Genomic DNA, 15,548 nt, shown 5'->3' with positions numbered 1-15,548 from the left:
CGCTGATTGGTCGGACCTGAAAGTAGAGACCAATCATATTCGATTGCTACTTAGCGGTTGAGTCCGCTGAATGCAGCCAATGTGATTGGTTTCTATCTTTGAATTCACCAATCACATTCGAGTGTTACTTAGCCGCTCAGTGAGCGGTTGTGCTTCTGGATGCACCCAATGTATAAGGATTTGGAGCTAAAATGACGCCAAAAAGTACAAGTGCACACTTTTGTTACGTATGTATGTACACTTTAAGTGCAATTTTCTAACCTGTATGTGAAATCTGAGAAGCATTCGTGACTAGGTTGTTGCGTAAAAGGCTATAGAAATCAAAGCGAAAAAGATTTTCGTTTATTTTGCATCCCAAAAAACGAAAATAACAACAAAAAATGCAAAAAATGGTTGAAATTAATTGCCAAAAATACATTATCGTTAAGGGATCATGTAAATATATAATTTGAATGAACCGCTTATTGGAGTCAAAATGGCGAATGATTGCAGTACTTTGTATATCTAGTGACTTTAGGTGCATCCAGAAGCACAACCGCTCAGGGCATCGATCATGTAATTTTGAGCGGAATTTTTCACTTTTCACTCAATGATTTCACGTGAACTTTTTCACGAATTACTGTGCGATTATATAGCTAAATCCGTGAAAAGTGAAATTACCAAAGGCGGAGACTAAAACTTATAGATTACAAAATTACTAATATTACTAGATTTGTAAACCGCGAAAATGATTTATTGATGATTTATTTGTAAACACTATGGTCCATATTCTGAATCCTCTTTTGTCGATAAAAGTGCCTCTAAAAGTGGCTTACAGCCAATCAGAAGGCTTATAAGCCACTTTTAAAGGCACTTTTATCAATAAAAGAGGATTCAGAATATGAACCTATACCTTTAGAAATATAACCGTTTCTTGCATCTCACAATAGTAACACAATAGATATATATTACAAAGTTACTAGATTTTCACTTTTCCGCCAGCAAATTTGATGGCGAAAAAGTTCACGTGAAAAGTTTCACATTTCCACGTTTTGTCGAGTTACATGATCATGAGTTCACGTGAAACTTTTCACTTTTCGCCTTTCCGCCCTAGGAGAAAAGTTACATGATCGCTGCCCAGGGTGCGGTCCCATGGACGATCATATAGTTAGCAGACAAATTTGATATTCCCTATTATCTATTAAATCAATCGCTTGGGAATCGTTTGGGCACATTTAGGGTGCCGCCACATGCGGCGTAAGGGTGGGGTCCCATGGAGCGTATTAAGCGTCGTCTACAATGGCCGTAGCATAAGGTTGTAAGGCCGTAGTCGTAAGAAATTGACCAATCACAGTTGATTATTCTCCTGAACTTCAACTGGGATTGGTCAATTTCTTACGACTACGGCCTTACAACCTTATGCTACGGCCATTGTAGACGACGCTTTACGATACGCGCGTATCGGGCGTATTGAAAATCTGACCAATCGCAGACGTAACTTTCCCGTATCACATGCAGCGGAACGTCTGCGATTGGTCAGATTTTCAATACGCCCGATACGCGCGTATCGTAATACGCTCCATGGGACCCCACCCTAACTTGCGTAAGCGTAACTTGCGCCGACCAATCACATCGTTTTATTTAAGTATCAGCTTTCGCCTAGTTATTTTACGCTCTTTATGCTATTATCGTTACGCCGAATCCAATTTTTGGCGGAAGAAACGCTGATGTATGTGTATTAGTAAGCGTATCGTACAGTGTTGTTCAAGACATAGGATAGTGTAGGTTGAAGAGGCATCAAAAAGTTTTAATAAAATATGAATAACGATCAAATCTTCTTCCACTTTTGCCATCGTTTCCAAATAATTATTAATATTAAGTTAGGATCCATTATTATATACTTTTCTGTGGGTTAAAACCTCTGAATTACTTTCTAAATATGTAAATACTAATATTCAAATTTTAATATTCAAACTTTAAATTTTAATTTTAACTAAATTATTATAACATAATTATGATTAATACAAAATTAATAATAGATTTAATTAATATTTTTTTGAATAGTGAGCCTACTGGTATCACCGATCGTCCTTAACGTGGCTTCAAGAACACATATGTACTGTTTTAAAGTTAAAAAGATTGAAGTAAATATGTACTTCAATCTTTTTAACTTTATAAATATTGCACACATTCCGCTTTACACATACTTGTATGCAGAGCATCGGTTCCCCATGATGCGTACTTTTCAAGACGCGTAGGTTACGAAGACCAATCGCAAATCTTCTTAGCATTTCCATTAGAGTGTACAATGGAAAATCTAATCTACAATTGGTTGTATTTGTTACGCATTCCGCACAATACGCCCCATGTGAAAGCCGACTTTCAAAATGACGTAACTTCAATTAAAAGTTACTAGAATACGCAAGTTACGCTTACGCCAAGTTACGCTTACGCAAGTTACGCTGCATGTGACGGCACCCTCAGTGAGCTGTTGTGCTTCTGGATGCACCCAATGGCTGCGTTCAGCAGGAAAAGCTGTTTTGCAACTGTTGTAAAATTCGTGAATCTAATTGGTGTATGCTCTTAGATTCAGTCAAAATTAAAGCGTCGTCTACAATGGCCGTAGCATAAGGTTGTAAGGCCGTAGTCGTAAGAAATTGACCAATCCCAGTTGAAGTTCAGGAGAATAATCAACTGTGATTGGTCAATTTCTTACGACTACGGCCTTACAACCTTATGCTACGGCCGTTGTAGACGACGCTTAAGAGCATACACCAATCAGGCTCACGAATTTTACAACAGTTGCAAAGTAGCTTTTTCTGCTGAATGCAGCCATTAATGCATTGATTGTCCATTTAAATATTGAATAGATTGAAACAGGCAAAGATAATCGATAATCCTTTTTAAAAGTTTTAGAACATTATAAAAAATCTGAACATGAAAATAGTTTGAAATGAATCAATATCAAATCATAATCTATTATATAATATATATTTACTTTTATAATCTATAAGTGTATAATTATATATTTGATTAAACCCTTATAAAGGATTATCTTTAAAGATGTCTTGGCTTTTTATAAAATATAGTTATTTTTTGAAGGAACAAATCTGTTAATCTCTATTTGGATTACTTGGTAGTGTTTAAGTTTTGTTGTCAATAAATTGTTAAGATTTGTGAAATAGTTCATGAGAAATATGTATGACTCTTTCTAACAAAGTGGCCTTGTAAATGTTCAATATTATGTTTACATTCTTTTTTTCTGTTCCAACTTGACAAAAAAAATAGTATTTGCAATATATTACACTATATTTTTAATGTTTTCTTTTAATATAGATTATATATATAAGTTATCACAATATATATTCATATATTATGCAACTAAAAGGTACAAAAAAGATATAAAAAATATTATTAAAATATATTGAAATAAAAAAAAATATTTCATAAGAAAATGTACAAAATTACAAAATAGTTTATTTTTTTTACATATTCTTTTACAAATTTAGTACTGTGATTTTCACTAAACCTTTTATCTGGTGGATTTTAATTTTTACTTCTTTATTTTTTAAAATAATGTTTCTTAATTCATCTTCAAAAACGATTGCGGTATGATTCATAAAAGAATCATTCTTTTTTGTATCATGTATATGTTGTGGACTAAGCTGAACCTTGTACCAGCATATTAAGGCATTTGGTAAAGTTTTCTTTTTTGTGCAATTTATTTGTCCGAAATTTACGATTGCCTCGGTAGTCTCCGTTTCATTCATTTCTATTAGTGTTTGTGCCTCAGATATTATCTTACATGAATACAAACTCGAATTCAAATCAAATATTTGATTGATCTGCAATAGAATAAACATAAAAATTAAGTAATAGTTTTAATCTTAAATAAAATCCCTCAAGTGACTTGCCTTATATTTATTAATGTGTTCTGCAATTATATAGTTTGTACTTTTATTTATTTTATTGGTTGTATTATTCCGCATAGCTGGATTGTCTTCACTATCTGAACTCTGAAAAGAAAATATGTTTATTTTATTGCAACTTTACAAATAAATTTTGTAATTTTGTTTTTAATAATGTCTTGCTGATATTTTCTTTTATGGAATGCATATATATACACACACATGTACATACATAGACATAATTTAAAATTATATTAAAATATTTTGTATCTCATACTATATCAATACAAATAGAAGTATTGGATGATGTCTGGAGATTTACATCTTGCACATAAACCATGTTTGGTAAATCTTCTGAATACACTAATTGTCCTATAAGAAAAATTTTTTCTGGCAATAACATACCATTTGGTTTAAGTAAACACCTGAAACAAAAAATAAACGATATATAAGAATTTTTAATACCTATAATTAAATAAAACATGTAAAAGAAAATGTATAAAAATGTATAAAAATATGTATAAAAATGTTATATAATATAGGTATAATACTTGAAAATTCCATAACTATCCTGATCGTCTTTCAATTCGCCTTTAATGTCAAAATTATGAACAAGTATAGTGTCTAAAGAGCATGGAATTTCATCATAATTTGATATTATATGCACTTTTCCTTGAAGCCCGCTATCTCGGGCTACTTGTTCAATCAGAAAACGAAGAGTTTCGTTGTCAGTTTTGTAGTATAAAATTTCACTATTTTTACATTCTTTTAATAGCGTTAACCCGTATATTGGAAAAGGCGAAGTATCCAAAATATATTTAATTTTTTTATTCTCTTGATATTTAGTGATTTCTGTGAGCAATTTGACGTAATTAAAGTCATTTAGGAAGACAATGACTTCTTTTGGCAAACGATATAAAAATTTACACTCTTCGCTGGATTGCGTATTGCCTGTGCTATAAGAACATTTAAGTTTACTCTTCGATGTTTCCGCTTTTATCGTCAAGATATCGCCTTCGTGGCATACAATAGGTACTGCCGGAAAAACAGCCAATTGCCAACAAGACTTTCCATCTGAAGAATCCAGTGTAATTTCTTCATCCAGATGTAATTTAAACCAAGCGATTAGACCATCTATGATGCCATCATATCTACATTTCGTTTGTAACATTTGTTTTATTCCATCTTTATAAAATTCTTGCAATTGCAATAAATTGTTAAAATTTACATTAAAGAGAACTTGCGGCTCTGTGACATAATTAATTTGAACTTTTTCCAGATTTTCTGTATCATAATATTCGTCATCCGATAATATAGACACTTTATTAAAATTTAAAGTACTATTATCTTTTATTCTATCAAAAATCACCGATGATCTGTATCTAATGTGTTCACATTCAATAGCTGTTGTAAAAACCGTCGCACCCATAGGTATTACCATGCCATTCATATCTAAAATGTTCATGTGTACATTAATCATAGATGGTACTACAAGTTCTCCAAATAAGCCAGCATCAAATGTTTCAGTCACTATTAATTTTACTCTAGAATTATATATTTTTAATATTAATCAATGCATTTAATACAATAATTAAATCAACATAAAATATCAAAGTCATATATAATATTTATTATTGCATATACAAACCTTTCTGAAATGTCCATAGGTATTTTAAGATCAAATGATAGTTTTGGTATTAACTTTATATCAGTTGCATTGTTAGATTCAAATACTTCTTTTGCAATTAGTGTCATTATTTCAGAACATTCGCATGCATACACCTTTGTGGCTCCTGCAACTTTTGCGTATAGACTCAAAAGACCTGTACCAGTCCCTACATCCAATACTGTGTCATATCCTTGACTGATTCTCTTGCGTATAGCTCTCTCAAAAGCATTATTTCTCCACTTATCATTAAGCATTGTAAAGTGCCATCTATCTACTGCCATACTATATGCATTTTGCAGATTTCGTTCTGCTGGTAGAAAGTTAGGATCAACTTTCAAAGCTCTTCTTAAATATTCTATCGCCCTTATAGGATTGTTATTCCTTTAGTAATATATATAAACAATATATTATTTTTTTACTTTTTAAAGATTAAAAAAATAATTTTAATAATTTATTATGAAAATAATGAGAGCAAGACTAGCATTAATACATAATAAAATTGAAATTGAAATGATTACCGTAATAAATGTGCTGCAAAATTATTGAGCATACGAGAATTATTTGGATAAACATCCAAGGAATGTTTATAACAGCGTACAACATCTGAAAATCTATTATCTTCTGCTAATTGTATCCCCCATTCACCTAAAAATTAATTATATATATTTTTTTTATTATTACTATTATAACTGTATATAAGAAAGATATTGAACACTTTATATATACTGCATCTCACATAGTACATCTGTGAATGTTTCTTCAATTTCTGATCTTCTTGAAGGACATAGCTCTGCAACAATAGTGTAATATGCATAAGCTCTTCCAACATTTCCAGTCCTATCATGTTCCCTAGCTTTTTGCAACGACTTTTCCAGTATGTCATTCACTTCTGCTTGCATTTTGCATCGATTAAGTTCTTTATTTCGCTTACAATGTATCTCTTATCAGAATCACCTTGTTTTTATAAAACTTAAAACTGATCGTTGTCACATTAAAAATATATGGTTATTATCACTATATAATAATTTAATCACATGCTATTGATATACCATATACCAAATGTAAAATTAACCTAAAACTTATTTATTTCGATCTGTATCACAAATATTGTGCGTGTATGTGTATTGACACATTTTTTAAGATAAAAGATATTAGGCACAAATGGTTGTATTTGACGTTATTTCACACACGCATTCAAAAGTACATATTGAGCAATATGTCAATGAATCTAGATTCGTTGATCAGATTCGATGTACTGCGCAAATATCATCGTTTTTCAAATAAATATTCCACAATATACGATCTAATTCAATAGTCTCTTACAATAATGTATTACACTCTGATATGCTCAATTAAGACATAGCCGCTAGATAATAGATATGTCACGTTCAATAAAAGTATACACACATACATCATATACACACCATACATAATGTGTGTGTGTGTATATATATATATATATATATGTATTTCTATATATACGAACATACATTTCTCTTGTTCTTTTCTTGTCAATTATGAAGAAAGCAATATCATCAACGTTACAATATTCGCATGTATAAATTTAATTTTCAGTTTCATAATCTGAATTTTTAATATATATTCTAGAGTACATAAGCTCAATCTGCAATATTTCCTCTATATATTTTAATCATTTAGATCGCTTTCCTTTATTAATCCTACACATAATATACATTTACCAATTTAATTTCAAAAATGAGCTGATCTTTCTGATAGAAAAAAGATCATTAATCTCTGAGAACGATATTGTAAAATTGGAGGTTAAGCTATCAATTAACATAAAATATATTTGATATGTAAAATGCTATCGTACAATCTATTTATCGAACATGAAACTTTCCAAATAGTCAATTCGTCTGTGAGATTGCTGTCATATTATTACCGACAATTGTTAACAATAATACAATTGTTGGCTACATGGCAGCAATATGATTAATCATATTTGATTATCTGGGTTGCATTACAATGATTATTAATCGAAAACATTTTGAAAGAGAGATCGAACTGCTTGTAACGCAAAATATATAAACGTATATATACAAAACAAACAAGAGGTTGAGCATAAAGTTCTACAAAGCAATTTTTCTAATTTTCTTTTATATCCGAATATTATGTTTCCAATAATCTAATTAAAAGATTGCACCCGAGAACAAAAAAATAAATTAAATATATTTTGTCGCGTAACGAATAATTGTAGAAGAAAGACTAGAAGAAAGATTATTCATCTCATATCTTTTTGTAAAAAGGCAAGCATTACATATCATTTCTGATGTATTCAGATGTTTTAGAAAAATCTACTAAATAAACCGATATTTAACGATAATATATACATAATATAGTAATTTATAACATTTCTTTTCTTTTATATCCTTGATTACAAATTATATTTAATCTAAATTAAGAATCGTGATAATACATCAATTTAAATAATTTATGACATATCTTCTGTGTGTGTGTTATATATTTTAATATGTTATGTTCTATACTCTTGCAGTAAAATTCAAGCAAGCTTGAGTCATCATGCTGCACGCAAGCAACGTAACTGTATTTATCGACAGAATAGGCTATATATACTTGCAGTACGAATTCGAGCAAAGAGATTAATCAGATCGCGAAAATGCTCGTTCAATGCTCTCTAAGCATATAAGGAGTGGAACAAAGAATTTATTTAAATATAATAAAAGACTAATTTGCTAATTGAAATAATTTAATCATCTCCTTAATTAGACTCATGGGCGTTTCCGCGGCGAGTCTCCATTCTACCAAAAAAAGAAACGCCCGAGAAAACGATTCGGTCATGCCTCGAGAAAGATGCGGTCCAAATATGGTGCAATTGACACGAATGTCGCATACATTCGTTTCTCTCTCTCTCTTTGCCTAGCAACATCATACATATACATATTATATATGTGTATAATGTAAAGCGGCATTTCGCCGAAATTTCGTAGAAATACACATCTGGTCGAATAAGCGCGCAGGAACATTTATTTCCGTGCATTTCGACGATCATATAAGTGACGAGTTTGCGACTTGAAACGATCGTATCATAGGATAAAATAATGAAATCGTATCAACGATTCGGCGCTATATCGTTGGCGCGTAGTAACGGCTATCGGGGATGATGAGTGCTGTGGTCAACCGCCAATCGCAGCGCGATGTGAGGTCATCGCGCACCAATCAGCGTACTCTGGAACGGTCGATTCCAGGGGATATAAATAGAGCGTAGTAAGCGTCGCACGTCCAATATCCAATAGTTGCTCGGACGTCGACGTTCTATAGTTGTTAGCAAAAGCTCCATTACTTGCTTTCGCCAACTATCGATTTCCTGCGGCGGCTACTTGGCCCTTTTTTTCTGAAGAAAGACGAGAAATAAATTGTAATACAAGATGGTAAGTCGTGTCGATAATTATCACTCTTTCGCTCATCGTAGAATCATTAATCGTCTTGTGACGCCGCCCATCCTTTCTCTTGAGAGGTCAGCCATTTTGTTAACGGTTAAACGCCGGCCGGTTACGCTTTCGCTAAAATTAGATCGCGTCATCTTTTTGCTTAAAAACGATTCTTATTATACTAATTAATTAATCTTTATACGTCTTATTATATCTTATTATATAAATATCTGTGCTATAAGCTCGAAACTATTCGCATATTTTAATGTACGAACATTACGAGGACATTGACCTCGATGAGCCATTTTGGAAAGTTCATTGTATTGATTTATTTCAGGCTGCATTCTTGACGTAAATGCTAAAGAGACAAACATAGTTTTATTATAATCCTTTTATTTATCCAAGTTGAAGAACCTAAGACATTAATATATATGTGATTTACTTCAGCGTGAATGTATCTCAATCCATGTTGGCCAAGCTGGTGTACAAATTGGCAATGCCTGCTGGGAGTTGTATTGCCTGGAACATGGCATTCAACCGGACGGCCAAATGCCCTCTGACAAGACTATTGGAGGTGGAGACGATAGTTTTAATACCTTCTTCAGTGAGACTGGTGCTGGCAAACATGTACCCAGAGCTGTCTTCATCGATCTGGAACCTACTGTAGTTGGTATGTATTTTATTTATGTAATTTTTCAACATTATCTTATATTTGATAAATTGCAAAAAATTTCACTTTTAATTTTTCAATCTTTGTGCACAGATGAGGTTCGCACTGGAACTTATCGTCAATTGTTCCATCCGGAACAATTAATCACTGGCAAGGAGGATGCTGCAAACAACTATGCTCGCGGTCATTATACAATCGGAAAGGAGATAGTCGACCTTGTGCTCGACCGCATTCGCAAGCTTGCAGATCAATGTACTGGTTTGCAAGGTTTTCTCATTTTTCACTCATTCGGCGGTGGTACCGGCTCTGGTTTCACGTCCTTGTTGATGGAACGTTTGTCCGTCGATTATGGGAAGAAATCGAAGCTCGAGTTTGCTATTTACCCAGCACCACAAGTCTCTACAGCTGTAGTCGAGCCGTACAATTCTATCCTGACAACGCACACTACCCTTGAACATTCCGATTGCGCATTTATGGTCGACAACGAGGCAATCTACGATATTTGTCGCCGCAACTTGGATATTGAAAGGCCGACCTATACGAATCTTAATCGCTTGATCGGCCAGATTGTATCCTCCATCACGGCGTCTCTACGATTTGACGGTGCCCTGAATGTTGATCTAACGGAATTCCAGACCAATTTGGTACCCTACCCGAGAATCCATTTTCCTCTGGTCACGTACGCGCCTGTCATCTCGGCCGAGAAAGCCTATCACGAGCAGCTGTCTGTTTCGGAGATTACAAATGCGTGTTTCGAGCCAGCTAATCAGATGGTCAAGTGTGATCCGCGTCACGGTAAATATATGGCCTGCTGTATGCTTTATCGCGGTGACGTCGTGCCCAAAGATGTCAACGCGGCCATTGCTACTATTAAGACGAAGCGTACTATTCAGTTCGTCGACTGGTGTCCCACCGGTTTCAAGGTCGGCATCAATTATCAACCGCCGACTGTTGTTCCGGGCGGTGACCTTGCAAAAGTCCAGCGCGCCGTCTGCATGCTGTCGAATACCACTGCTATTGCGGAAGCTTGGGCTCGTCTTGACCACAAGTTCGATTTGATGTATGCCAAGCGTGCATTCGTTCACTGGTACGTCGGTGAAGGTATGGAAGAGGGAGAATTCTCTGAAGCGCGTGAGGATCTTGCTGCACTGGAGAAGGATTACGAAGAAGTTGGAATGGATTCCGCGGAAGGCGAGGGTGAAGAAGGCGCTGAGGAATATTAAGAGACGCGAATACCATTTGTCTGCTTGTGTTACAGCTTTGTCTAAAATGTCTCCATGCATTTTGAAATAGAATAATCCATTTGCAAAGCAAGCTTACGACTGATTGATATACCTATACTTTTGTCAAATAAGAATTTAAATAAATTATTAAATTATTGCAAACATATAATCTGCATATTTATAAATGTTTATTTACATTAAGAATATTCTGTACACAATATATGAAAATACTTTTAAAAGTTTATTTTGATTAATATATTTTATTTTAAATTATATAATATATCGAATTATATATTTTATTTAAATTATGGTTATAAGTAAAGGTGAAATCTAAAAAGTAAAATTAAGATTTTCTTAGTTACTGATTTTTTTAATAGGTATATATTAAAAAGTTTAGATTTAATCACAGACTTCTATAATACACTAGACTGCTAACATCTATATAAAATGACTCGAAAAAGTGATGCAAGGTGCAAATGGTGGTGGGGGTGGCAGTCATATTTCGTGTGGGCAAATTATACTGGGTGTTCAGTTCGTATTGTCGATGTTATAGTACAATCCTCTTACAATCATAAAATAATATTTTGGACACCCTATATAATATGCCCACACGAAATATGGCGTCACGTGCACACCTGTGCATCATGTCCGCCTATATCTGTTAGCAGTCTAGTGTATTATAGAAGTCTGTGGATTTAATAGAGTAAAAAATATAAAGTTATATTGATATAAATATTAATTGAGATGAATTAATTGGTATAAGAAAGAAGATTAGAAAAGAATTAGAATTATATATAAAGAAATGTAAATTTTTATTTTATAAAGAAGAATGACAATTGGGCTTTATTTTTAAAAGATTAAAAATAAAAAGTAAAAATAAAATTGGAAAATTAAAGATGTAATATTAAGGAAAAAATTAGGTGAAAATTTAAAAAAAATTATATAAATTAATAATAAAATTAATGAATAAATAAAATATCAATCAAAATGAATTTTTAAAGTAGCTTTATATATTTTCGAATACTTTATTTAATTTTACTTCTTTCTAATTGAATACATAAAGAAAAATTTAAAAAGAATATGATTATATTTGTATCATTTCTTTCTATAAGATATTAAAGCCTTTTCCTAGTCTAAAAGATGTAGAAATACTAACGATTATAATTAAAAAATAATTTGTATTTTGCAATATTTAGTTTTACAATAGCAATCTTGAGATAACTAAATTAACTAAAATTTGTTACAATGCAGTTTGCACAAGGTATTATCTAATTAGTTATAACGACAAAACTGAAAAGAAAACATTCCATCAATATCTATGAGATATAATATTTCATAAATTTATGGATCACACACATATTTACAAAATTTAATGAAATTGATTCAATCGTCCAGCTCCAAGACGAAATCTTCATCATAAATATATTCTTCATCTTCAGAATAATAATCCAAATATTCGGCGTGAAAATCGAAATCGTCATCATCATCTGGTTCATCAGGTATTACACCGCGATACAACATATTGAAACATTTGGAGTCTGGATTTCGAAAATGTATATAGGGTGTCTCGGGATTAAGCCGCGTACCGCATAACCAACAGAAATATGTGCCGCAATTCGAACAGGTCATCTTATTACAGCCATCCGATTTCTGTAACAATATACAAAGATGTATAATTGATTGCAACAAATTTTTTCGTAAATCGAATTTAATACCTCGATCGCAGTTTTGCAGTGAGGACAATTATGACTATTGTCATTAATCCAATTTTCAGACATAGTATTCTCTATCATTGTTTGAAGTTGTCTTTTGCCATAACGTTTTTCCATTTCTGCCTTTTTTTCATTACTGGCTGATTGATACTCACTGAGTAACCGTTGTTTTTCAGCTATTAGTAATGAATCATAAAATTACTGAATTATAAAATTAATGTAACGTATTCTCTAATGTACAAATTTTTTGAAACAGCGATATAAAAAACGAATAATGTGGATATTTTGTATATTATACAATACAATCATTTTAAGTAAGATTATGCGCATACCTGAACTAATCTTGCAGGGTTCTACTCCATGATAAACCATCTTGCAACGAACACAAAATGCATATTGACAAACGGGACATTTTGCCATGTGGTCATTGGGATCGCAAGTGACTGGATATTGACAGTGTCGTCTTGGACAGTAAATTATGTCCATCATAGTGTCTAATGTAGTACTTAACAATAGGGAATCATACTTTGAGAATAACTCTGAGCTTACTAAGTCTTTTATCTACAATAGATACAACAAATGTTTTATACAGAATTTCAATATTAAGCAACAAAAATATATAAAGAAAAATAGTTACCTGATTAGGCGTAGCTTCAAATTTACACTTTTCTTCAGGACAACAGATATTCTGTACACTTCCTTCCTTAATCTTTACTTCAAAGTAACTTTTAATGCAATCTTTACAAAAAGTATGAGTACAAGGCAAAAACTGGGTACAATGCTCTCCCAACTTGTCAGTGAAACAGATGTTACATGTATAAAAATTCTTTTTAAATTCAATTTGTTTCCATTTTTCATTGTAATCAATCAATACTTGAATAGGATTTTTACCGATTGGACAATCTAAAATGGCTCTCTTATCAATGACATTGGTCTTCTTTGATATATTTTCCCTATTCTCTTTGTTGACTTCACTGTTGCATTGTTTGTTACATTGTTCGTCTATTTCCTTATTTATTTGTAAATTCTGTAATTTTTCCAATGTCTTTTTGTAAGATGTATACATATAATCCATATTTAGATGATCTTTTATTTTCAAGAATTTGAGTGTTTCATTTTGAAGGAACTCCATCCATATAAATAAAATTTCCTGTTTGCTATACTCCCATAATAAATCGAGCTTTTTGCATAGCTTAGATAGTACTATTGGGCGCAACCAAGAGGAACATAATGTAAACATTGGAGCAGATGCAGATGGATAATCCTCCAGCAATGTAATGTGTAATGTTAAGGGTGGCAAATATGATATCTGTACTTCTTGTTTAGATTCTGTCTCATGTCTCAAATCCTTGTATGTTAAATGATATTTTGCTGGAAGGTTTACAAAAATTTTAAAAGTGCAATCAAACCGGCCGTTTTCCTCGTGATATGAAAATTCCTCTTCATTGTAGATACTTTCCAATGCAGTAATTTCATCTTTTTGTTTCTCGTAATCCATTGAATGTAAGATGAAACTGATATATTATATTATGATTATATATTTCTTACTTGATCCAATAGTAAAAAAGAAAAATGTTTTTTTCACTTACCAACGATAAAAGTTAAATGTTTATTAATTAAGTATAAGTCTTTCAATTGTGGCACTTTTTGTGATTTAATTATGACAAATGATACATGCTGTTAATGATATTTTAAGAAGGTTATGCGCTCATCGGCCTTTGGATAATTTGAATTTGCTGAACTCTCACGAATTAGTTACAGATAATTAATCTATTTAATTTTAATAATTGTGCAGAAAATACCATTAAAAATGAGAAAATGACATCGAGTAATATTTTATGAATAAATAGCTAAAATTCGTGCATATATTTAAAGGTCAATTAAAGTGACTCCAAACCACGCTCCGAACCACGGTCTTACATACAGGTCTGGAAACTCCGGTGGTGGGGGAGATCTCACTTAGGGCCTCCGCACAAAGTGTTCCGTATCGCATTATGTTACGTAAGTATAGATCGTAAATTTAACTCCGTAATTAATTTTACGTACGGAGTTAAATTTACGATCTATACTTAACGTAACGTAATGCGATACGGAACCACAGACTTCTATATATACTAGACTGCTAACTCCTTATATATAAGACGGCTTCGATTTTATGTACAAATCACAGATAGGTATATAAAGGTATTCTATTCTGCGCATGCGCTCTGCGATAACGCATGTGTATATGTATATACATACGCAAGCTACATACGCAAGGTTAAGTAAACATGCGCAGAATAAGTCACGTTAGTACATAAAATGTGAGGACATTTTATATAAGCAAAATATGGGGAGTTAGCAGTCTAGTTATATTAGAAGTCTGTGTACGGAACACCTTGTGCGGAGGCCCTTAGTGTGTCCGTTTTTCGGGAGTTCACGGCTTGCCTGCTAGGTTCGCTGCGATCTAGAAGTCGCTAGAGTTCCTCAAGTAAGAGTTAGGACACCGCGTGATGATTTCTGATTGGTCGCGCCATTTGAAGGGAAGCAGTGAGTGAGAAAGAGACAGAGAAAAGAAGAAGGAAGAAGACAAAACTATTCGAAACGTATCACGGTAAATAATGTATAGGTATGTATTAAAAATAAATTAATTTTTATATTTCATTTCATATAACGATTATTAAGTGATATTTATTAATAAAACGTATTCTTTTATTGTAAATTTATAAACTTAAAACTGAGATATAACTAACCTTAATGTAAAACTTTAAACTTATATATAAAAATAGTTTGGAAAGATAATTTTAAAAATTGTTACAGATAAAATGCAATAAATGAAATATAAATGAAAAAAAAAAATGAAATATAAATCTATTTAATAGAATGTACATACATGATAGAATAGAATGATATAAGTCTTTCAAATTGCGCGCGCTACAGTTCCCTGTTAATGGCGGACGTTGTCCTAACTCTTACTTGAGGAACTCTAGAAGTCGCA

General features: G+C 32.4%; 2 protein-coding genes across 2 annotated transcripts; one reads left to right on the top strand and one right to left on the bottom strand.

The window, feature by feature from the left end:
* Positions 1 to 3,436: 3,436 nt before the first annotated feature.
* On the bottom strand, positions 3,437 to 14,555 carry LOC145976637 (uncharacterized). Its single transcript, XM_083107867.1, has 13 exons — positions 14,161 to 14,555; positions 13,209 to 14,085; positions 12,904 to 13,132; positions 12,575 to 12,747; positions 12,244 to 12,509; positions 10,523 to 10,845; positions 6,293 to 6,496; positions 6,075 to 6,201; positions 5,536 to 5,937; positions 4,439 to 5,431; positions 4,165 to 4,312; positions 3,894 to 3,995; positions 3,437 to 3,824 (listed from the first exon to the last, which is right to left on the bottom strand). The coding sequence occupies exons 2-13, from the start codon at positions 14,067 to 14,069 to the stop codon at positions 3,477 to 3,479; spliced, it is 4,176 nt and encodes a 1,391-aa protein (XP_082963993.1). The 5' UTR covers positions 14,070 to 14,085; positions 14,161 to 14,555; the 3' UTR covers positions 3,437 to 3,476.
* LOC145977543 (tubulin alpha-1 chain) lies at positions 8,806 to 11,028 on the top strand. The gene is made up of 3 exons (XM_083109641.1): positions 8,806 to 8,966; positions 9,414 to 9,636; positions 9,730 to 11,028. Exons 1-3 carry the CDS (start codon positions 8,964 to 8,966, stop codon positions 10,857 to 10,859), a joined length of 1,356 nt encoding a protein of 451 aa, XP_082965767.1. The 5' UTR covers positions 8,806 to 8,963; the 3' UTR covers positions 10,860 to 11,028.
* Positions 14,556 to 15,548: the final 993 nt, after the last annotated feature.

The sequence above is a fragment of the Camponotus vicinus genome, unplaced genomic scaffold (assembly GCF_025532165.1).
Source record: "Camponotus vicinus isolate PSW18456_S1 unplaced genomic scaffold, iyCamVici1.0 SCAF_9, whole genome shotgun sequence".
Lineage (NCBI taxonomy): Eukaryota > Metazoa > Arthropoda > Insecta > Hymenoptera > Formicidae > Camponotus > Camponotus vicinus.
This window is presented reverse-complemented; position numbering and strand designations above follow the sequence as displayed.